At 37.1% G+C, this 25,877-nt stretch overlaps 1 protein-coding gene across 1 annotated transcript in view; it reads right to left on the bottom strand.

Annotated features, from left to right (window-relative positions):
- The window catches only part of inppl1b (inositol polyphosphate phosphatase-like 1b), a 105,910-nt gene that overhangs the window by 9,725 nt on the left and 70,308 nt on the right, over positions 1-25,877 (bottom strand). Inside the window, exons 11-26 of the mRNA XM_039766143.1 lie at positions 24,788-24,890; positions 19,862-20,058; positions 19,598-19,715; positions 18,798-18,894; positions 15,452-15,590; positions 15,244-15,343; positions 10,225-10,313; positions 8,060-8,141; positions 6,137-6,226; positions 5,903-6,016; positions 5,723-5,811; positions 5,549-5,636; positions 2,782-2,937; positions 2,177-2,243; positions 574-1,417; positions 369-484 (exon numbers count right to left, since the gene is read on the bottom strand). Of these exons, the coding sequence (XP_039622077.1) occupies positions 369-484; positions 574-1,417; positions 2,177-2,243; positions 2,782-2,937; positions 5,549-5,636; positions 5,723-5,811; positions 5,903-6,016; positions 6,137-6,226; positions 8,060-8,141; positions 10,225-10,313; positions 15,244-15,343; positions 15,452-15,590; positions 18,798-18,894; positions 19,598-19,715; positions 19,862-20,058; positions 24,788-24,890 (2,489 nt within the window). The remainder of the gene's footprint in view (positions 1-368; positions 485-573; positions 1,418-2,176; positions 2,244-2,781; positions 2,938-5,548; positions 5,637-5,722; positions 5,812-5,902; positions 6,017-6,136; positions 6,227-8,059; positions 8,142-10,224; positions 10,314-15,243; positions 15,344-15,451; positions 15,591-18,797; positions 18,895-19,597; positions 19,716-19,861; positions 20,059-24,787; positions 24,891-25,877) is intronic.

Raw genomic sequence — 25,877 nt, 5'->3', positions numbered from 1 at the left:
GACTGGAATTTGGTAATGTAACCTTTTTTTAATTGTGCTTCGCATGCTGAGTGTCATGTAGATCGTTTCGAAGAATTTATAGATTTCTTTTTCAATAAACAAAGTTGTAAGCAACCGTACATGTACATGTACATCGTTCTTGTTTGTACGTTCGCCATACGCGTGTGCAGCACAATAAAAGTCATAATGACATTTTAATATATTAGTTATAGCACGTCCCGTCTTGGTTGCACATGTATAGGGCATGTTCGTGTAATTGGACCAGCCGGTTATTAGGACCAAAATGATCGCGTCCCAATGTGGTCCGATTAACAGGAATCGACTGTATTAGAATATACATTATTTTACAATATCTGTTTTGATGTTACCTGAGAAAATCCAGTTCCTGCCAGCCACTAAGATATAGGACCTTCTCATATCTCTGCAATCCCAGCAACCTCAGCCATTCTCCCACTGACCGGGGGACACAATGCATTGAAAATGCCTGTAGATAGTAGGTGATCAACAGAAGTTTACAAAAGGAGACTAGCATGAAAATAACAAGGGTAATGAGGCAAAAGTTTCATTCTGTACCTCTCTTTCACTTTGACGAAGTCCTTGCTTCATTCTGACTATTCTTTGCCACCCCTCTGTGGGATCAAGCATTTCACAACTTAAATTACGTCCTTGAGCTTGCTGCTTGGGAACTGAATAATCATTTTTAAATGGCTTAAAGTCAATATCACTTAGGGATTTTGCAATTTGCAAAGCAGTGAAGGAGTGGTCACCAATGGGTGGTCCAGGCAGAGGCTCTGGCATCCGAGAGACAAATGTTTCTGATCTTGCAGACCTCTGAAATTGTTCTCTGTGTAGAGGAAGCAGAAGATCCTTAGAAGAGTTAGGCTTGTCTTTGTACACTGAAAGGGGCTGGGATTTATACAGTGTGGGCAGATGATCATTATACACCTTTAGGCGATCCCTACAGCTATTACTGTGGCTCCGTAAAAGTTCATCATGATTTTTATGGACTGTGAAGAATTCTTTGGAAAAGAGGGGTTTATCCTTGTGATGACTGGTTTCCACATTTTCCCTTCTTTGCCCTGAATTAAGGAGAGGTTTTTCTTTTTTTGGAAAAAGTTGGTAGGACTTACTTGATTGAGTTCCAAAGTCTTTACAAAGCTCAAAATTTGATGGGTAGGTTGGGATTTCAATTTCAGCAAAGTTAGAGTTGCAGGTTTTCTGACCTCCCTTATTGCTTCCTGAAATAAGTTTTGGGTATAATATGAAGTCTTTGCTGGGTACTGCATTTGAGTCAGAAGACATAGGAAAGCTACAGGCATCTAAAGGCTTCATCTTTGGTGGAGGAAAATGTTCAAACATGTAGTAGGCAGGATTAATGTAACTGCTTGGCAGAGCAGCGAGTGGAGCAGAAGGGGTCCTAAAACAGCAAAAGCATAGAGACAGATGTTCAGAGTTTCGAGTTTTAATATACATTAAGGAGAAAAACAGTGTAAAGCATAATCTTTAGTTAAAATAATTTTATTTAGCTGTGTATATAATACCCCAGTAAAATTCATGACTTAAACTCTGTGAGGATTTATAATAGAGGTTTTATATGACCACTTAAGCCTTCCATCTCATCAAAATGTAATTCAGTAGATTTCAATCACAATTAAAAGGACAACAAAGTAAATGCCTGAATACCATATACAGTATTTCACTAGTGTAGCCTGCAGGTCACATGAAATGTTGAAGTCATACAAATTTGTCACATCTGATGATTGCTTAATTAAATATTATGCATTTTTTACATTATATACTTTTGTTAAGCTTTTGAGTGATTTTCCCTTAGGGACAAATAAAGTCTATCTATCTATCTATCTATCTATCTATCTATCTATCTATCTATCTATCTATCTATCTATCTATCTATCTATCTATCTATCTAATGTCTGTTTGTCTATCTGTCTGTCTGTTCATCTTTATTTTGCAGCCAAAATAAGGTGTTAGTGTAACTTGACAGAAGTCAAACTGCATGAAATAAGGAGATAGCATTTTTCAAATGGAAATTTTACTAATTTGTAATCAAAATGTAGTGTTCAGTGTTGCTTCCTTTTGTCATTGATTCAACGTGAGGTTCCCCCATACACCAACTTTTAAAAGGCTTTCAACATTACATACTTTGAAAAGATCATACCTGTCACTGTTGGCTTGAAGTGAAGATAAATGCCCACTGCTTTCATCCTTTTCAAAGCAAAACCATTCTGTACAAAGATAAACATGCTATAACATGCCCATAGTTGTAATTGTACTGTATTTTTAAGGAGCACACTGAAACAAAACACTAAAGTGACTTTTGAATATACCATTTGTGCAGTAACTGTTGGACTAATAGTATTCCAGAGGTCTTAAGGAAAATAGGTAGGGGAGTATCAACAATAAGTGGCATTGAGCTGAAAGTCTGGAATTTGCACCTAGAACAAGTAATCTTGCATGAAGACTCTATGGCATGTCAACAAGTGAAGTGCATATATTCCAATATAGATCATATATCTATCAATTTCTCTATCCTTTATAGAAATCCTGAGGTTACGATTAACTTTAAAATCGATTGCTTTACAAATAAATGAAGCAGAATCATTGTTTCTGAAAAATCTTTAGGCTCGTATACTGTACTACATCTTAATTTTCACCTTATGAGAGATGGACAATGCCTCGTATGGACATGACTACAGAATTTCTGATTACACTATTTTAGAATTTCTGAAAGTATGAGGGAGACAATAAAGATTCTTGAATTACCATAAATCCTTTCCCTTGTGTTGCAGTGGTCCTTGGGAACATAGACTTGAATCCAGCCACGAACAGAGCCCATTTCTTCCCCACGGTGTATCAAAAATGTCTCAAACTGCTGTGGTGTACTGCCAATTAGAGAGCGAAAAGCAATACAGCATTCACCTGCACAGGGGGTGGGGAAGTGTACAAAATATAGTTCAAGTAGTTAATGTTAAAAATATATTAGCATTACTTGTCATTCAAGAAACGCTAAAGATGTGTGCAAAGCTTATAGTCTGAGTTAGAAACTTGAAGTGACTGATAAACAGATGCCTCAAGCATATGAAAAACAGAACATGTCTCCATCAAGCACTAATGGTTAAGATTCTTTCTTAAAACTGATTTTTACTTTCTCGTATACAAAGTATTTGAATTCTCCAAAAATTCCTCCATTTTTCAATTATGTCTGTGTGTCAGTCTTTGTGTTTGTGTGTGTATGTAAACACTTTCACTTTGGTCAACCAAATTTTGCAAACAAGTATTAGATACAAAACGTAGAATTCCATCAACTTTTGGGCTATTTCTGCTAACTGGAAGTGGTATTTTACCTTTTATTCATGCAGCTGCACAGTCCAATTTATTCAACTTTACCTTTATAATAATTGTTCAATATATTTTTAATTTGATTTGATTTGTTATTGATGGTTCTTTAATGTACATAATATATTCATTGTCTCCTGATTTATTTATTTTTTTTAGGAAAGTCTACTTTTTTTGCTTTAAAAAACTGTAAATTTTGCAAACACCTAATAATTTAATAGTTTTCCTGTTAGTTAAAATGCTTCAAATACATCTGTATTTGAACATTTTTACAGTTAGGCGTTCACTTTAGTGATTTAAGGTTTAAGAAGTGCAAAGGATATGGTCTAGTCACACTATGGATTGAGTGGAAACAGACTAAAGTTTATGGCATTACACTAGGGTAGGGCAATTGATGTTTCTAGCTTAAATCACAAGAGGAAACATTCAATGTTAGCATGTGTCAGCCCAGAAAAGCCCCATTGTCTTTCCTAGCTGGGAACTTGGTTTTGATAATGCGTATACCTATAGACCCTGAGGAGCATGGAGACATAGGATTTACGGCTATCTTTGGAAAACAGGGTCCATATTTATTAAGCATCTCAAAATGACTCCAAAGAATTGCGCTAAAAGTCAGACTAGGATAAGAATTTGTCCTACATCAGAGCAGGACATGACAAGCAGTTATGAAACATCCTACTCCCAGCTAGGAGTAAGAGTTCACTTTTGAGAATGAATGACATCATGATTTTATAGCAGCCCAAGCCACAAATTGGTACTCATGATGACATTTTGTACAGTAGTTTTGTTGAAAATCATGGTGACACTTTGTAGTTTTTTCATACTAATGTTACTATTTCACCAGAAAGATAACAATAATGCTAATTAAACTATTAAAAGAAGAAGAAGGGAAACATAATAAGGTTTGATATTGTGCTAAGCATGAGGTAATTGTTGGCACTTCAGAACAGCATCAGGAATAACACTGTAACAAACACAGAGATGATGAGACACACATACACTGAATGAGGCTTAAACCGAGTAACAAATGAGTTTATTTAACAATGAATGATCCACAGCATTACTTTCAGAAGAATCACCTTGCCCTTGGTATGGCTACAGGAAATGCCTGGTAATATAACAGCTACTGTAACTAGCCACTGTTATTAGAGCAATTTCTGAAGTCACATTCACTTTTTCTGTGTCCCTGATGATCCTATGTATAACCCCCAGCCCGAATTATTTTATGCAATGCTTTATTTATTCAATGCCCTGAGAGTTAGCACCTGTCTTCTAGAAGCTTCCCAGGGTGGTAGAATATAAAGTTAATGCTCCAGGGGTTCATGAAATGCAGAGCTAAGTGTACCTGCTTACCATTTTACTGCCACTCAACCATGCAGTTCTGATTATCATTAAAGTAATATGATGGCTATTACAAACACTTTGAGTTCATGATCACCTAATTTTACGATTCACATATCTGCACTGAAATTTTCATAACACAGTTGGGACTGTTTCCCTACTCTTCGATGCTTAATAATTAAGAACACAGATCTTGTGGGTCAAGAGAGCTTTGGATCTAATGTATAGGCAGGGTGCATTGAGGTCTTATGAGTCCATTTCAACTTCAAAAGGTCGGTATATGTTTGGTCCCTGCTGAGTGGCTTTACAGATCCTCAAAAAAATAATTTTGTCACCATATTGTACATTGACAAAGACAGGCAGCGACGAGCATATTTAAAGGTCTGGCTATCTGAATGAAAAGGAACATCACAGCACCACTTGGAACGGAACCCAATCCATGAATATTTTTCTACCATTGTATCATTGATAATACTATCATTTGAGGCTAGTGTATGGAGATAGTAAGCAAAAGTGTTGTGATTTACACTGCAAATTTGACTAGCAAGGCTAACAGGCTGATGAGTGGACCAGGAAATGAAGCTGTGACAGACTAGGCGACGTAATAGGCAGGAGACATCCCAAGGTCAATGCCAAACAGTTAACTAGAAGATCAGCAAAGCTCATAATGCAAAATAAAATCAAAAGGTCAAAAAAGTATGAATTACAACACCAAGTGACCAATGGTGACAAAGACAGAAGCAGAAAAAAGGAAGAGAAAAATATTTAAAGAGTTCTCGGAAACTGAGAACACAGGTATTTTATAACGATGTCTGTTCCCCGTAAGTGTGTTAATTATAAACAGATACTGTACCATATGACTCAAATCCATCACTTGATTTAATAGAAATCAGCAAATGCTGACCACGAAGATACTCCATGTCAGACAAGATTGGAGTGAGCTGTAAAAGGAAGGCAAGACAGTGAGTGCACAGCTAAAGAAGACCTGTTCTTGTGTTTTACACTAAAGGTTTTGTTTAATTAGCACCTTGGGAAGCTGTTTGGCTGACCAGGACAATTTCAGAAAACCCATCATCTCACTGCTCTGCGAGTCATTCTCCCCTGATCTCCTGAATTCTGAAATGAGTGTGATTTATTTACTCTATGTTAGACATTGAATATTGAACAGCAATCAGTACACATGAGATAAAAGGGAATGTATATGCACCTTCCAGGCTGTAGGAATGAAAGTCAATAAAGAACTTCGATTTGCTGCTTGTCTTAAGAATGGCATCAATTCCGTCTAAAACAATGCAGGCTTGTTCTGTATTCGAAGTAGGGTCTGTCTCAGAAGACATGTGAGAGAGGTGGAATATAACCTAGGGTTAGCATCTCAGCATTCCTCTTGATCTTTCTTGTTGCCAGAAATGATCTAAATTTCTTTTCACTGGGTGAATCTTACCTTTCTTGGAGATAAACTGGGATGTTACTCCAACCTGGAATGTTCCAAAGACAGGAGAGTGGTCACTTGTAGCAATGTCATCAGTGCAGCCTGGAAGAATATAATATAAAAGAAGTCAGAATGAGTACACCTCCAGAATTTGCTCAGTTTTTCATGTACCATTGATGTTCTGACATTTAAACAGTAGTAATATTTAATGCTGATTTTTCAGTAAATAGTTAAATAAGGTATGCCACTTAATTAATTAGATAGTCTAAGAAAAAAGATGCCATAGAGAGTGACAGTTTAGAGAGTTTCAACATTTGACTCAAAGATATTTAAGAACAACTGATGAGCTACTTTTTTATTGCTGAATGGACAGTTCTTGTCAAAATTATGTTAATATTCTAATAAGAAATAGGTGGGGATCCTGGTTGTACATCTGAGTCTAGGCAGGATCTTTCTGGGGCTTTCCAACTATCAAAGACCTTCCTTCAAGTCATTGAAAACTATGTATAGCTCTTATTGCTGCTCCTCACATCTCTCTTACATTTGCCAGGCTTCTCTTTACTGATAAGGTGGTTTCCACACTCCAATTCATATAGTTGAAGATTGTAACAATATCTTTCAGTATCTGCCTCCATAATAGTCTGCTTCTGATCTCCAAATACAAATTTGACACAAAATATTTCAACTTATTCTATTTTAAGGCTAGAACAAAAGTATATACAACAATAGCCAATAACCTCAATGTATCTAGATTCCTTCACCATTTTTGCCTAGTCCATGGAAGACATCCAGTCTACCCTAAAACTCTTTCCTGAGGCCTACAGTAATCTAGGACTGTTCTGTCACACTGGAAAGGACTAGCTCCTCTACCAAAATATGAACAGCCAGATAACCAACCACCAAGTTATGCATATCATGGAAGCCAACTGGCTCAAACGGATACCGTTGCTGAGAATGTTCACCAGTTCTTCAGCTGTTTTAGTACCTCCTTTAGGAACACTACTGTTGGGAAATCAAGAACCGATACCTCAAGAAATAAACCAAGCTAATGATGTATATGGCTTTTTGCATCATTTCCATGAGAGATATTGTGACAGATTTCAACAGTGTTGCCCAAGAAAGATAATTTCTGCTCAGTTTCATTGTATTCACTAAGGCAAACCCAAATCGCACTGACAACACATTCACAAGAATTAACAATAAAGATAACTCTAGTAGAGCAAGTTAACGATTTTTTTCCATAGAAGTTATTTTAGAATTAGCTGTTCCCCCTCAGCCTCGCCCCCACATACTAGTGAAACAGGACAAACTTTAAAAATCAATAAAGAAGTGTAAAAAATGTAAGTCTGGCCAAGCTGAAGGTAGGTAAATCCAATGTCAAATGTTTGCTGTTTTTGATTGTATTCAGCTATGACAAGAGAGCGTCCCCCGCGTGGGGAGAAAAGCTCTGAGCCCTCTCTCAAAAACATCAAACGTTACTCTTTAACAATCTGTAAATAATAATGTGTGTTGAACAAAAAGGTATTGCCAACTAAGCAGAGGCAAGGTACGCTCCCAACATGTGGCGAAAGGTAGACCCACTCAAATGGAGGCTGGTGTGTTAGTGAGGAGGGCCCTGCTCATCTCCCCTTGGCCCACAGCCTCTCTCTTGAATTTGCGTAAATAAATCTTTACTGCAAGGGAGCTATGATACTTAGCGCAATGAGAGAAGTCGCAAAATGTCAAATGGAATGTTCAAGCAAATTACAGAAAAAAAACCCCAGCCTAAATTCTCTCATGAGAAGCTGACAGACATACATACAGACAGAAAGACAGACGTTGAATTTTATATATATATATATATATATATATATATATATATATATATATATATATATATATATATAGATTAGTGAATATTTAGCTTGATTGCAGATATTTTCAAGCTGGTCTCACCATAAGAAGTACAGGTAATGTGAGTCTCAGGGTATGACTTCCAAAGCACGCGATCACACCATGATGGAGCAGTGGTTCGTACCTAGAAAGCAGATCATAGATATCAAGACATTCAATATTTCTATAAAACATTTAGACAAAAGTTGTGATGGAGAAAATTCATGACCCAAAATGCTGAATACTTTATGAGGATCAATGACGCATAGGCCTGTCTAAATACGTTAGCAGTAACATCAAATAGAAAAGTGAGCAGGAAAAGAAGGCACTTTAGTCTTATAATTTTTGTTTTCTTGAAGCTTCTTCACCACAAATTTTCATTCAAATTTTAGTCTATGGTCTCCATTATAAACCAGCCATTACATTGCCTTCAGTACCATCCAGCCATCCATGTTAAGGTGTAAGCTCAGAGATCTGTAGGTGATGAGCCTATGGTGTCCTGGATAATAGACTATCTGTTGGGCAGACCACAGTTTGTGAGACTCAAGGACTGTGTCTCTGATATGGATGTGAGAAATACTGGAGCACCACTAAGAAAAGTCCTAAGTCCTGTCTCCTTTTCTCTTCACTCTGTACACCTCCAACTATAAATAAAACACCAGGTCATGTCACTTGTAGAAATTCTCAGATGATGCTGCATTTATGGGTGTATCAATATGAGACAGAGAATAGGAGTCAGGTGGAGAACTTTGTTTCTTGGTGCAGATAGAATTGTCTGCAACTGAACATCAGCGATAACATGAACATGTTATTGACTGTCTATACATCAAAAAGCCTCTATGTCCGGTACCATTCATGTTCATGTGTCTAGGGTCAGGAGAGAGTGGTCTTCATAATTTGAACTATGTCATGGAGTAGCTAATGGAATGCTAGCCTTGTGTTGTATAGCCAGCATCAAAGAAACATATTTTAGGGGCTGTTGTGATGAAGTTAGGAGGTGGCAGAGAGCAGCTCAAGTAGGGCAATGAAGCAGTGATATAAAAAAGACTGATACATATAAAAGCAATTTTTCCTAACTATACCAGGTTTTTATAAAGACACACCTATAAATAATCAGAGACAGCAGTGGCAAAACAGGACCTTCCAATTAAATTTTCAAATTGTGAATGGAAATCAACTTTTGACAAACTACAACCACACTCAAGGCATGGGTTGACAACTCAGATAGTGTATTGCACAGATGTTGCTCCTTACAGATTATCCAAAATGCACCTGGGTCAAGATCCTATTTCTGGGTGATGTCATTAGGTACTTATGTCACACTGTCTGGGAAAGTGCACTCTCACGCCTTACTGGAGGAAAACCTTTTCTTATTAATGACAGTTCTGGAATCACAATAATCCCTAATCTTTTAAAAAGCTCATGTTGTGATTACACTTAGTGGGACATTACTGTTAAATGAACTCTTCATTTCACTGTTAGCACACATTCTTATCTTAGTCAAGTGGAAAAATCCTAACTCAATGAAAATAAAATGAGACAAAATGAAATTCACTGCTCAAACAACAGTTTAAAAGTTTATTCAAATCTGGGTGGCATTTGTAAGTGTTGTTGACAATTAATTTTGCAGTGGAACTACTACTAACTTACTGCATAAAGCATTTCTGTTTTTTAGAGTTATTACTTTATGTAAAATATTTTTCTTTTCTGCTTCCAGATGGGTAACAGACTGGATATCTCTTCAGATCTGACTAAGAAACAATGGTATATTTAGTACTTCTTTTTAATTTATTAATTATTATAAAGTCCTTACAATCAATAAAATGAATGAGATACCAGAACACAATAGATTCTATTACTTATTCAAGTGAGCCAAACTGTATTTTGGTTGTTACTACCCTACCAATCTCCCTCCCTCCCTCTCCCTCTCTTCTCAGACAACAGCTGAATCTGTCCCTCCATCTACTGTCTAACCTGCATACACAGTTCTGGGTTGTGGAAAATCAGAGTAAATTTCAGCAACATTAGGCACAAATCAGGGTGCTGGTCCATTACAGGGCACTGTATCTGTGACAGAAACATAATTGCATTGTTCAACTGGAAATCATTTACTTTATTCTTATCATATTTTTCTGATTACATTTTCCATTCTTGTTGCATATGGCAATGTAACTGAAACTTTCCTTTTCAAAACAGAAACACACATAGAAATGATAGGCATATCTTACCCCAGTAGTTTTGCATTTTTGCCAGAGGTAACAGTCCCGTGAGCCCCGCTCATATCGGTAGGTTGGTGGAAACGTAATCTCTTCTTCATCTGCAAAGAAATTGATGTTATAATGAAGTAGTGAGTGGGAAGGTAGTGTAGAAGTAAAGTTTTGAAATGTTCACTTAAACAAAGAAGGGATGTTTAGGATCATTACATCACATTTCAAAGCAATGCTTTCTCTGTGAAACCAAGATATTTCTGACACCACCTTGTGTACAGTATTTCATCTGGTACTTCTAAATTAGGTATATTCAAAAATCATACTGATACAATGGTTAGTGCAGAAACCTTACAACTCCAGGACTAGGGTTCAGCTCACAGGTTAATCACCATTCTTTCTGTGTTTGTGTGGAATTTCTGCATGCACTATGGTTTATTTCTGCAACCCAATGACATTTACATATGTCAGGTTAGGTTTCATCTCTGAATCGAGTCGATGTGCATATGAAGCTGGTTGCTTCCTTGCACCTCCCTTGCATCTATCATGCTGGCATAAGCTCCAGGGGCCTCATGCATAACGCCGTACTATAACATGACGTAAGCACAAAAGCCGAAATGTGCTTATGCACAGAAAAATCCAGATGCAGGAATCTGTGCGTACTCCAACTTCCACGTTCTTCCTCTACATAAATCCCAGTCAGCATGAAAAGTAATACTCGTGCACGCGCCTTATGTCCCGCCCCACCTCCTCCCAGAATTACGCCTCTTTGAATATGCAAATCAATATAAATCGCCCTTAAGCTCAGCCTTCTGTGAAAAGACAATAGGAAAATGTAAGAATTTCAGCGAATACCAAGTGGAGGCAAAGGAAAAACATACTATTTGTTTAATTAAACTGTGGTATAATCAACAAAAGGAAGTTGATTGAGTTACATAGCGTGCTGGAGAAACTTGAAAGCTCAGATATCAAAGTCGCCGTGAAAAGGCAAGTCGTAGCCCACCTTCTGAGTGTCATATAAAAGCTTATTAGGGTACAGAGAAAAAAAGGCACACAGTGGGGAAAAAAGCACGAAATGTCAACTTCAATCTCGACATTTCCACTTTAATTACGTAGTTTATTTTGTCATTAAAGTAGAACATCATAAATGTCATCTTAAAATCGTTTAATTAACCAGTTTCTCAAATCACATCGTAATTAAAGAAGCACGTTAAATGCTTTGTTTTGTATTTGATTTTCTATGTGCCTATGTGTGTGAATCACTACTTGCTTCTTTAACCGGCTCTCTTCCTCCGACTGGACACAGAATCCATTACATTCATGATATTACAGCTCAAAGAATAACTAAAATACTGAGATGTATACGTGATATCATTTTCATGATGATAGGAGTTAAAGCACACTATTAAACATGGGTTTCACGGCGCAGTGATTGTGCGCGACCTTCGATAAAATTATTTATTACAGCAGTACTCATGGGCGGCTCTAGGCTTGTGGCGCCCTGGGCAGAGAAAGAATTGGTTGCTCCTTCGCCCGCCAATGTCAATATGGTATCTTATGCACGGCGGATGGTCACGTCCATTGCAGACACTGCATAGCCGCCTCGTGCTCATGACACAAGCGTTTAACTTTTGTCGAAATTTGCCACTGCGTTTTTAGCTGTGTCTTTATTTTCTCTTTCTGTTTCATATTCAACTAGCAAAATACCCGCGCTTCACAGAAGCGAAGTACTGCCTTAAAATTTTTATTAAGAAGAAAATTAAACCTTTTTAAACTGAGGGAAAATATACCAATAATTATTTGTTAAGGATCTCTTTGTATATCACATTGTGAGTTCGGCCCTCCAGTTGTAATATGACCAAGCTGTGCACTGAGCTTACTCTTGAGCATGCAACGTAGAGTTGGCCATGTGAACAGTAATCTTGTTTCAAATCTCACAGCTTGGATTGCTGCTGTCATAATCGGTTTGAGCTTAATGGTTTGTTTCAATTACGACAGTATTTGCAGGACTTGTGTTGAAGAGACATTCGGCATCTGTCAAGCGTTGTAAGTATCCAACCGGTTTCATCGATAACTTCACATCCAGCTTTTGAGAGTTTAAACATTCATAAACATCAATGTGTCCACTACTGAAATCGTCACCTGTCAATCTAAGATGTTTAAGAGGCATTGGCGGTTGTCGAAAGGTGTAAAATATTTGGCCATTTCGGTACACTTGAAAGTGACAACCGAACAATTCAGCGGCAACTATCAACTCCCATGCAGATGCATAGGTGAAGGGCTTAAGCATTTCACTCTTATAGTGCTCCTGTGTAGAATAATTATCTCCTGTACCGTCATCAGTCCACACCTTGAATCTGTCCCAGTCATTCAATACATAAGACACAATGTTCCTCCGGATATCAAGAGTGAGCCTGATATGGCCGTGCAATATGTAACAAAGAGAATGGAAAAGGTAGGTGCCATCTCCGGGCATGGAAACCACTCGGTAAGTGACAGTTCTTTGATCGATGGTGATCACCTCGATAGACATGTTAATGGGGGTACGGTGGGAATGATAAAGGAAATGGGTACCTGAACATTGTAATGTAAGTCTAAAATACCTATACAATAACTATAATCGTAGAAAATTAACAATAAAACAGCAGAGAAGCCGTGGATTAAATAAAAAGGCTGTAGTTATCAGCAGGAAGACGTGGATCCCGTGGTGAAGCAAGGAAGGGAATATAGAAACTGGAGCGACGGACGGCCTTATATAGGCAGGCAGCCAACAATGTGGGAGGCGTTGGGATGGGGGAGCCAACGCCGCCTCACACAGTGACCGAGCTGCAGGCTATAGACGTATATATGTACGTAAGTAGGATTCAGTTAGCATTGGGAACCCACGTACCAAATTTCTTGAAGATGGGCCCATAAGTAACAAAGACCATGGAAAAGTTCAATATGGCGGCCGACAGTGGCATCATACCACCGAAATAAGTACAAAATTTCAGCCTTCTACCTACACGGGAAGTTGGAGAATTAGTGACGTTGGAAAGTTCAATATGGCGGCTGACAGTGGCGTCATACCACCGAAATAAGTACGTACATTGGTTTCGGTTCGTGCAGGGAAGCCACCTACCAAATTTCGTGAAGATGTGGCCATGAATAAGAAAGTTCAACGTGGCGGACGTTGTTGACCATTATGACCGTTACGCGTAGAATTTCGAAATGAAACCTGCTTAACTTTTGTAAGTAAGCTGTAAGGAATGAGTCTGCAAAATTTCAGCCTTCTACCTACATGGGGTTGGAGAATTGGTGACGTTGGAAAGTTCAATATGGCGGCCGACAGTGGCGTCATACCATCGAAATAAGTACGTGCATCGGTTTTGGTTAGCGCAGGGAAGCCACCTACCAAATTTCGTGAAGATGGGGTCAGCCTTCTACCTACACGGGAAGTTGGAAAATTAGTGACGTTGGAAAGTTCAATATGGTGGCCGACAGTGGCGTCATACCATCGAAATAAATATGTACATCGTTTTCGGTTTGCGTAGGAAGCCGCCTACCAAATTTCGTGAAGATGGGGCTATAAATAAGAAAGTTCAACATGGCGGACGTTGTCGACCGTTATCGACTGTTATGACTGTTACGTGTAGAATTTTGAAATGAAACCTGCTTAACTTTTGTAAGTAAGCTGTAAGAATAAGCCTGCCAAATTTCAGCCTTCTACCTACACAGGAAGTTGGAGAATTAGTGATGAGTGAGTGAGTGAGTGAGTGAGTGAGTCAGTGAGGGCTTTGCCTTTTATTAGTATAGATATATATTGGCGTGGCCGCCCCTGCAGTCCCTGGTTTTCTTTCTATAAGTAACCGATCGCCACACAATCAGCTCTGTAATTAACGTTAAGCCATCTGTAAGCTTAGAGCGCCGATTCTTCAAAACATTTAAGGAACATTAAAATATCTTCGTAGTACATGTTTAATTATTCTATCCCTCATTCCAGTCCCAGTGAAGAATATAGATTATTTAAATGAAGTTAAAGTTTTACCTGTATAATATAATAAACATATTTTGCTGCATTTCATCTTAAAAATGATATCGTCATCATATCTAAATACACGCTTTATAAAGTGGCTCAGGTTGTGCAATATTATAACTGTAGTGCAAGTTTACAGTGAGGTGATTGTACTTATAAGTACAAACAGTTCTACAAGGAGCAATTGATTGAGTGCATTTATAGTTCTTGGGATGAAACTGTTTCTGAACCGTGAGGTCCGTACAGGAAAGGCTTTGAAACGTCTTGCCGTGGCTGAGGTAGTGTGTGCTTGATACTGTACTGTATACCGATAATTCTCTTTCCAATCAGCTGCTGCTGTGATTCCCCACTCAGATACAGTGATATCAATACTCTGAGTGGTGCAGTGAGAGTAATATGGAAAAAGATGATCCACAGTGGCAACCCCTAACGGAAGCAGCTGAAAGAAGAAAAAGAAGAAGGTGCAGTGAGAGTAACAACACTAAAGCAGTTATGATATTTGGAATACTATGGCTATTCCCTGGACCATTATATTGTTACTGGTTAATTACAATGAGATGCATTACACTAATAAACAATATGCAGTTAGTTTCAGTGTATTTATAAAGCCGCATCAGGAAAATAAGGAGTAACCACACAGGAACAGTAGTACTGCTTTGACGCTGGGTGCCGCCAGTCTGCAAAACCGATCGGAGAACTTGCATACGACAAGGTATGAGGTACCATGGAAAAGTGCGTGGCTTTACGCCAAGTGTAGGTTTTAAACATCATGATCAGAACGTGGAAAAATTCTTACGCAACATTTCTGTGCGTACACACCGTTTATACATGAGGCCCCTGGTGACTGTGATCATGTAATGGAAATTTTGGGTCCTTCACTCATTGATCTTGGCTAGACCAATCAAAATTCAATTTTCATTTCATGTTAGAAATATTTTTGTATTAGCAATTTCTTCTCTTGTCATGTCATATTACTAGAGAATTGTGGAAAATAACATGGCAAATATGTGACAAGAGTCACTTACTGAACTGGAGGAAGGCCTTTCGCTTCTCACGTTCTCTGAATAACTGGTCTGCACATAGCAGCTCTGCAAAGTTTTGTTTGGTAACTTGTCTGAGAATCTCCTAGGCACAGAAAGAGAGACGTAAACACACATAATCAGCTGGAAAAAAAATGAAAAATTTAAACATGGCAGATTAAATAAGAAACACATATATTCCAAGAAGACTTACCTGCACATCCAGGTCAAGCCGATAGTTTAGGTCTCCAAACCAAAAGAGGTGAGTGAAACGCAGGCTAATATCAAAGGAGTTGAGCTGTTTGTCCCCAAGTGACAGAAGACGCAAAATATCCTGGTAGTTCTGGTTACGTCTGTCCAAATAATAAAAATGCCACTCATAAACATGGAGAACTCAAGCCACGGTGCTTTAAAAACACTGCTTCTAGGCGCTTGAAGGAACATTTACTTTACATTTTTACCATAACAACATCACTTGTTGGAATTTGATTTACTGAAACCCATACAACAGATATCAACAATTATTGCACTTTTTGAAGAACAAATTACTGAACAGCATGTTATGGATCATTGTGAAACTTTACACATTTTGTTGACTGCATCCTGGCATTACATTATTCTGTGAGTACTTTTACATAGAATGACTTTACTGCAGATGTGGGTAGTCATATCAGTACCTCTGTAGCTCTGCAGAGCATAATGTTTTGTCTGAAATGATTAAGAAGTACACGAAGAGTCAGTCATATACACCACTTTCACCATCTAGTGGCTTTAAAGTGGGAGAAAGTTTAAAAAAATGAAGTTTTAGTATACTTTTGCACCCTGATTTGCTTTGTAACATTTGACATTTCTCCTAACCCATCTGTGAATATGTATGTTGTGCTTTATTTCACTGGCTTTCCTAAAAATGTCCTTGTAGAGATTTCATGTTCAGAAACCACTTTATAATCATCATAGGCACAAGACTATGCAACTTGGCAGTCATTGAATGTGATACCAGTGAATGAGGGGAAAAACTAAATTATTTTTGACTATCCAGCCAGTCTGTTATCAAGCCCAATTCACTAATCAGGAATCAAAGTCTCTAACTTTAAAATGCTAAGATGTTAAACCACACTGTATATTCACACATCAACACCACATGTATTTAGAAGTCTTCTGATGATCTGGAAATACTTTTAAGGGGGCTGTCTGGTAATGTCACATGACTCTATGTGGAAACTCTATGGTACCCGCGTACATCGTTGAAGACTGGTGGCGCCCATAAAAATGGTACCATGGAATAACCCCAAAAATATTTTAACTTCCTCAACCTTACTTAAAAGGAAAAACAACATAAGATTTGGATTCCTTGGCTAAAAAAATCCTGGGACAGAAGTGTGCATTTACTATAAAATCCTAAAATGCTTATCAAAACATTCTCTAGTGATTCATTATGCTGTTCCAGTGAGATTACAATAATACTGATGCAAATTATGGATTATGTTGGATTCAATCACAAAATATATTTTAAGACAGCAATCGTAGTGTGTGTTTGATATGTAATGTTAACATAACTTTTCTGTCTAACAACACATAGACATCTCATTTTTTTAAGGCCGACTTGCTCTTCCTTTTAGTAGATTAACATGTTTGTTTGTATCTTGTACACATGTTTTGCCTGGCAATTTTAAATAACATAAAAAGTAATGTTAGGGACATTACAATTGTTTTGTCTTTATTGTTCATTGCCTTATTGCGTTTTTTAGATCTTGTGATTTGCTCATAATCTGGAAAACATTTAAAATATTTCATAAATGCTGTGAGTGGATATTTATTTTAAACATGTCACTTGTCTCACTGCTAGCACATTGGCTGAAATATGGAGAAGTGTATGTAAGTGGATTACGGATGGTACTGATGTAGTTTCAGAGCATTTCCTCCAGGATTGAAGCATGGATATATTGCTGCTGGAGAACTGCATTTGTGTTTTACATGGAGAACAAACAATTGTTTTGTCAGTTTTGTTAGTGAAGCAATCCCATACAGAAGAGTGGATGATATTTAGAGAGACTTTCCTCTGAAGAGTGTGGTATAGCTGCCTCCATGATGAGCCTATTCAAAAACAACATGCTGGCGTGCAATTTGTGGAGAGGTACAGTAAAGATTAGTCGATTAAGAAGATATGATTAGATTCAGATTTTTCCTTGACTAGTTACATGTATTGAATAATCATAGCAGCTCTAAATTCAGCCTAAATTATGTTCACTTTTAAAGACTTATAGTATATTGTGCTAGAGAGGTGTATGGTTCTACATAGTTTCATATTGTTCTGTGTATTATTGTGTATTATAGTATTGCTTGTTTGCTGCTTTTGCATATAATGCTGCTATGATGTCCCCTCTTGTATTCCAGTTTTCCTATCTATGACTATAACACTACCAACAACACTATCATCTTTGTGGTAGTTGTAGTGTTACATATACAAAGTTACCAAGCAATAAAGTTCAAGTTTAAGCTCTTTAGTCAGCATTTCCGAGTCAAATGAGGGCACAAATGCCAAAGAACATGCAGCATACAGTATATTCATTTTAATGCTCTTGTGCACAAAATTCATTAACTGAATGTCCTACATAATTGTATATCCAGGCTCCCCTAACCCTGGATAACAGGAAAATTGATTTTTAAAAAGGGCCTAGACATTCCATTCCTACTAGTAAATGTCTCTTTCCTGACAAAGAAGCCAAAAAAGCCTGTAAACACAAAATCTCATTTAGCAAGGATTAGAGACCCAAAAAAATCTAGCAGAATATACATTAACAAATGAAGAAATGATCTTAGAGCATTACTGGGGTGCCACAGATCTCTGTTGTGAATTCTGCATTTTTTTGCAGACGAGGAGCTCACTGACTGTTGTCAGAAAAGGAAAGCTGAAAAACTACCCAGAATTTTTAATGAAATTAATGAAAAATATGACATGGAGTGTAAAAAGTGTCCCCCAAAGGTCATTTGAAAAGACTGATGTAACAAAGTATATCAAATCAAATCTAATCAAAACATTACATAACAACCAACAGCTCTTTTATTTTTTATTTTTTATTAAGTGCTACAATTGCTCCACTTTCAGTGAATGGCTTTAGAGATCTCAGACAGATATGCCACATCCGCTTCCCCTGCCCTGGGTAATTCTTTTGAATTAGCTGGTACTTCTGCACTCAGATTGAAATGCTACACCAATAGTCCCAAATTATCAAGGACAGGGCCAGGTATTATAAAATGATCAGATAAAGGATGTGTTTATGATAAAGAGTAAATCAAAAAGGTTCCACACATTGTCTTTTAGCTTTAAATGTTGTGCAAAATTGTTTTTATTTTGTTCTTCTTGGAAATAATTATGCCCTATTCTTTTCTCTGTCAAATGCACCTGAGAAAGCCCTTCTGTAACTCTCTCATCTAAAATAAATATTGATTAATAAATGACCATGATGTTATAAAATATTCTGTGATTTCCTAAGAATACATAACCACTAAAGCTTTTTGGTTGAAGAAAAAAAATAATATTTCCTACATTTTTTTATTACCTGATGGTTTTCTCACTGCCAGACGTCAAGTGACAATTGACAAACCCAAATGAAGTTCCATTGAAAAAAAAAGACACACCTACAGCACCCTTATTACCTAAAGGGAGAAAGCAAAATGAGGTAATCGAGTTAGTAAAAAATGTTATGATGATCATTAGCCTGTCGGCTTCAAAAATTCACTCTCCGTGAGAGTCTGTTGATATTCACATTAATCAAGTTCTCAGCTGGAGTCTGGACAATACCTGCACCCTTATGTTCCTGTTTCATGCAGACAAATACACTCAAATGCCCACTCAGACGCTCTGTCAGAATCACTCACGTAGTAGTAGTACCCTGTTTACTCAGTCACATTAATCAGACACCCACTTCAATTGATTCAGCCATCCCAGACACATTCATTCACATTTCCAGTAGCATTACTCAACACATTCAGTAAGAAAACATTTTAAATCCCATGTGATATTCCTCATCCAGCACTCTGTGCCATTTACTTACTGTGCATTCTTTGAATCCTCCCACTCTTCACTTAGTCATACACTCATACTTATAAAAATTGCACATGCATTTGCATTTGAGTTTTTGCATTAACAATCCACATAATGTGTTCATATTTTAACTCACAGTATTTTTTCAAACATATATGTAATCTCATACCTATTTAGCAGTTTACTAAAAATTCAAATCCATTAAACAAATACTTTTCCAAATTCATTTACCCCCTTTTTTCAGGGTCTGCCATGCACCTTCACAAAAACCTTTGTCAATGAGCCCCTCAAGTCCCACGCAATCGGCATATGTACCTAAAGTGTTGCCCAGTCCAGTCTTAACACTTGCCGTGTCTACCTGGCTGATTCGATTTTCATGTTCTGGCTTCACCAGTACCACCAATCTGATATTCCACAGTGACTGCAGTGCCACCTGTAAGTCAAGCAAATAAAAAAAAAATACAGTGGAATTAAAAGTAACACAAATATGATTATGTTTTGATGATTCAGAACCTGATATTCGAGAAATATAAATTAGATGACAAAAACTATGACTTTCAATGACTTGTCCATACTTACCAACTTAAAATCAATATTAGTAATACTCCTCAAGGCTGCTTTCAAGAGTTCAACCCATTCTCTGTCTCCCAAAATATTTTCTTGAGTCCCAATTGCATAAATGTCATGCGGCACCTGGACCATCGTCTCATCCAAAATCCGCCCCAGACCAGCTGAGGTCAGCCAAGAGGCAAGACTACGTGGAGGAGGCGTGCTCCCTGTGAAAGCAACGATCCAATTATTGGTGACATTCGAGAGGTATGTGAAACCAAATCATTTTGAGTATACTGTATATTCATTGTACTTTCTGAAATCAATCATTACACTTCATGTAATACAAAAAGACTTGCACACTTTATACTTTGCACAATTTTGAAGAGATTGCTTGCAAGAACAAGTCTCCTTATATCTGTATAAGAGCTAGTCAGTGCTGTTTATTGAAGAAGTGGCAATAGTCTTTCCCTCCAACCAGTTTTATAATTTGATGTTAATGCTTACTGTTAATTGTAGTCATGGCTCCTGCCAGCTTTCAGTCTACAGTATCAGAAATTCATGTTTGGTCGTGCACTTAAATTTCAAAAATGTTAATTGCTGTCACAGTTTTTAGTGCAAATAAATTTTCCTATTTTATATATTTTTCTTCACTATTACTTATGTGCTTAATAAGAATTTGCATTTTAAGTTATCTCTATTACATATTCATTTTTCCTGGGTCAGTTTTGTCATTCTCCAGGAAATCCATTTTCCTACTATGAAAGCCATGCGTGTGGCTGCAGGTGGCTGGGGTGTGGGCAATGCCCACAGAAAAGGGTTGTCCCATCACCCAATGAAAAATAAGTAAAAGTAAAATTTTAACTTATTTGACATATAGTTGCTCTCCCTACATATCCAAATGCCCACAAAGGGACAATATCCAAAGCTGTTTTCATAAGTGTTTTGCTTCAAGGACACATTTGAAAAGGATTTGAAAAGAGCAAAAGTCTGGACTCTCCAACCAAATAAACACAACCTCTGAGAACAAAGCTTATCTCGTGTTCTACTCATAAGTTGAAGCTTAGAGAGCCTAACAGCTTTACCAATGAGGATTCACAAAAGGTAAACCATGAGAGAGAGAGAGACAGAGTATTAGTTATATGGTAGGGGGCACATAGACCAACCTCTTTCAAGTGTTGACTTTCTACCAAGGAGAGATTACAATGAGATCAGTGAAACATCTTTCATTGTGTTACTCTCCTTACATGTGGGTAACTAATAAATAGGGAAACTGGTGTATAAAAGCCAATTTCTGCAGGAATATGGGGTAACAGGGCCACTCTTGGGTGCCCTATATGAACGCAGTGAGAGCTGTTTCGCAAACTTGGCATTAAGCTGAATTTGTTCACTGTAGGTGTCAGACTCCATCAGCTCTGTGTTTTGCCACCACTTCTGTTTGTGGCTTTCAAAGACAGAATATCAAGGCACAGCCAAAGATGTAAGGATGTCCTCTTGGGGAGGCTAAGGTAGAATTTTTGTTTTATGCAAATGATGTTGTCCTCTTTGCCTCATCTGACTATGACCTTCGGTACACTTTCAAGTGATTCACTTCTTAGTGTGAAGTGCCAGAGATAGGGATCAGCACCTTTAGCTCTGAGGTCATGGTCATAGATAGATAGATAGCTCTCAGACAAAGTCTATATTGTAAAAGGTAATTCCACACTGGTAAATGAAGTATCCTTACATGTGCCAGAGAAACTTTAGGGAAGACAGCATACATTTCAGTGAAAGTCCCTGATCCTGGAAGTAATTACAGAATGGGGTTTAAAAGATGCTTCCTGCTAAGGGCTCACTGAACTTGGAGTCACCAGGTGACAGGTGTTGAGGTTCTGCAGCTAGAGTGTTGTGAATGTTGTGAGTCTGTAAGATGATTGAGTAAATTTAGAATGTTTGTGACATTAATTTTGGTTGGTGGAAGAGTGGATAAACCACTGCACAGAATGAAAAGAGACTGAAACCTGTTTTGTCTGTCACTGGTGGCAGATACTGTCATCATCTGGATTTTTTGCTTTAGTAATCAGGACAATTTTTTTTAATTTAGAATGCTTTTCAAGATGTTAATTATGAAACATATCTTCTAGCTGTCACATTTTATTTTTATTATGGGTGCTACTATTTTTTTATGTTTGTGATGCAGGCTTGGCAGACTGTTGCTATGCAGGATGAGTGGAATTATGCGGCGCATGATATTATCACCAGCATAAAGTTCAAAATCACATACTTCCTGGTTGTAGATTTGTCACAAAAATTAAGGCATAGGGTTACCAAGAGCTTCTGTTAGATATCCTAGTGAAAGTACTAATTGTTTTCTCACTAAGACTAAATATCTTTCAGTTTGGCCCTGTTAATTGACCCTTATTGGGTTTTTGAATATCCTGCTAAATTATTTGATATACAACTTGATTTTATGTTGTGAACTTCTTCTTGTATCTCAGACTTTCCTGTTTACGGCCCTTGCTTTTCTTTGGTTACAAATGTTTATGTGTTTCCCTTGCAATTGTTCCTCCCTTGTGTACTTTCTTTAAGTAAATTAATATTTTACAAAATCTTGCTTTATACTTGGAAGCCACATAGATGGGAATTCCTTGTACAAGACAGTGGTGATGTCATAATCACTGTCTGGTTCCCAGTTGCTTGAACAGTAAAATTGCAGTTGATGCATTATTTCTCTTGGTTTTATTTTTAGATACTTAGTACAAATATTTAATTTGGTTTTGTTTTTTGCATTACTGTAAGCACATATTGCAGTCTGGGCTGATAAATGAGTTTAATGTGATTTTGTTATTTTTGAATGGCATAAGAGAAAATGATTGGTTTTGTTGGAAAAAAAAAAAAGCATCCCATTAATTTCCTCCATATTGTCCATTTAAGGTCAGAATGTAAATATTTTTTGCTTAGGTTTGATACAATTAATGTATAATTAATGCCTCTTGTAAGTAAACTTTATTATAACATAAAGTCATAAGCCTTGTATTGGTTCCTGATGTTAGTGGAAAACATATTTCGCTCGAAAGGAGTTCCACACGCTTTCAATAGGTAATGCTTGCCAGGGCTGAAAGAGTTTCTGTTGATTTATTTTTTGTTTTTTCCAAATTGTTAATTTAAAAGGTCTCCCACAGATGTTATCACTTTAAGGTTAGTGTCACCATTCAGATCAACAGAAAATGAAGGCACTGTTGTAGTAAATAACCTATGCCTCACTATTCTTTCTAAACATCATTATCTATCTATCTATCTATCTATCTATCTATCTATCTATCTATCTATCTATCTATCTATCTATCTATCTATCTATCTATCATAACATACTTAACTTGTTATAAAACAAAGCAAATTAATTGAAAGTTGAATACTGAGTTCACTAAATTAATTTTTAAAGCTATTCACTGGGTTTTTATTGTGAATAGTCATACAATTTAACTAGCCAAAAAGTCTATAATCCCAACAAAATAGCCCAAATTTCCAAAAACCTGAAAATCAAACACAAAATGGTCAAAAGACAGCTAAACCAATATTTATACCCAAAAGAGAGTAAAACAAGGAGCAGCAAGCCGACAATGAACTACCTCCACTGCAGAACTTCATTGACAGCAAGAAGCTCAGATGGTCCCCAAGTGGTGACATGATGCTGATTAAAGCATTAGGGGCTTGCAGTCCAATTAAAGGCCTCATTTCCTCCTTAACCAAATACAAATAAAATACTTAACAACATAAATAACTAAAGACTAGAGGAATGTAATTCATTTGACAAGATAAAGAGGCCACAAGGCTAAAAACAAAATATTGTAGAAAAAGAAGTGAAAATAAAACCCTAAACTCGGGGTATGTAAGATGCTTTTAGCAACATCTCTGGAATTCTAGCAAGCTGGAGAACAGAAACTACATACTCTTAGAAATGGTAAAGCATATGTCTTAAGCTGGTTGTTTGTGCAACAAAAAGGGAGTAGAAATTATAAACCAGAGAGTAAATTCTTGGGGAATTTTAAAGACTGATAACCAAAAAATAATAATAATAATAAAAACATGATCTTTATAATGAACACTGCAGTATTACGCTCATTGCTTGCTTTTTTCTGTTTCCCCATGGACTTTTTCCAGTTGCAGTTACAGCATTGGCCATTAACATCAGCATTAAAGCAAGCTAAGTGTACATTTTCATTGCATTTTAATTTTTCTATTTTTATTAAGTTGGTATGCTGGATAAAATGAGTAGGAGTTAAAACAACTGAATTCCTAGGGAGAAAGCACCCCCTGCTGGATATAAGTATAAAAAGTAAGGTGCAGGCCAAAGGTTATAACCCCAAGAGGCAGAGCAGTCCATTCTGCAAAAATAAGTTATGCTCACTCTTACTTTCTTTTCTAAAATCATACATATTGAATTTCTCATGTTAAAGTGACCATTTTTTTTTAAATTTTAATTAAACTATGAAGTAACAGCTACAGTGAGAGTCCTTTTTTCTGTTGAGAAAAACATTGATTTACAACCATGAGAAATGTTCATGAGGATCAAGTGCCATAGACCTTGAATATTCTATAAAGGTGTTCTCAAGTATTTATGATACCTGTTTTAGGAAATGCAGTTGATGACAAGGAAGGATGAGACTAGGCGGTACACAGGAAAAAACAGAGAGAAGGGTAGTTTGGGATGAAATAATGTTTGCTTTCCCAGTATGCTGGTAGGCCGAAAACCCTGCAGATGTTAGATATATCTGCACATACTGGTATAAAAAGAGGGAGACCACAGAAGACTTGAGAATTTTTAAAAAATCCTCTTAGAGAGTGTAACACACAATCATGGCTGAGAACCAGTCAATAGTAAATATTACACTGGCAAAGAGATGACAAACTTCTTAAAGAAGCTAGGGTTAGCAACTAGTCAGATTTATTTTGCAGGAGACAAGGAAACAATCTTACCCATGTTCCAAGTGCCAGCAAAGACAGAGATCACATCCGGTTCATCTTGATTTGAATGCCTCATCTTCATCATTTGTAGTAGCTGGCAAAACGCTTCCCGCTTCTGTGTGAGTTGTAAAGATAAAAAGTACATTTTAAAATAATGTAGACAACTCAGTATACACAGTTGTGTATTTACTTAACTGACAGATACCTTTCTATCTTCAAAAAGACAATATTTTAAATTGATATCTGATGCTGATCAAGTCCATATCTGTTCTGCTCTGACTTTTGCTAGAATGTCTGGGTATCTTAGTCCCCAGAACTTAAAAACCAAAAGGACATGAGAAAAACACTGAAGCCTTTGTACAGTATCTCCAGTTTGACTATTAATGACAGCAATTGTATTTCCATAAATGGTCTAGAGACCCAATCATAATTCATTTGCCTCAAAATAATTTTTTCCTGCTATGATTCATTTTGAATTCCCTGCAAAGTGATTATGCCCAATTCTGTTGTGTAATACTCATTTTATAATGCTACAAGTTTCCAAAGTCAGTTTGTTTATTGTAATCAGTCTGCCTGAGCAACAACACATTAGCATAAATTATTTTCTGCTTTATGTTTAATATAACAGTGTGCTCAGGTGTATTTGAGTGTCAAGATCTGCATAGCACAGAAAAATTGGGTTTACTTTTATATTTTACTGACTCTGGTGTTTCTCTGTAGAGTAGATGTCCTAAGGGTTCCACACAGAACTGCACACATTCAGGCCCTAAATTAACTCATGACTTCATCTCAAAAATATCAAAGACTGTGACCATAACCAGCACAATAAGGCATTAAATGAGAGCCTGTTTGCTGTCTAAATGTCAAAGCACTGGTGGGGGAATTCCGTCCTAATGCTGCCTGGATTTTTAAAATCAGATAAGAGGGGCTAAAAGGGTCAATAAGATGACACAACAGTGTTTGCAATCTGTTTTCGTCCTATTGCAAAATAAAGTTGCCAATCTCTGGTTGTGCAGTAGACTCAGGATAGTGACAGATAAGGTTGATATTTCAGACTATAACAGTTGAAAGGGCTGTTCTAATGTTTGAGTGTAGATATTAA

Source organism: Polypterus senegalus, chromosome 10 (assembly GCF_016835505.1).
Source record: "Polypterus senegalus isolate Bchr_013 chromosome 10, ASM1683550v1, whole genome shotgun sequence".
Lineage (NCBI taxonomy): Eukaryota > Metazoa > Chordata > Cladistia > Polypteriformes > Polypteridae > Polypterus > Polypterus senegalus.
This window is presented reverse-complemented; position numbering and strand designations above follow the sequence as displayed.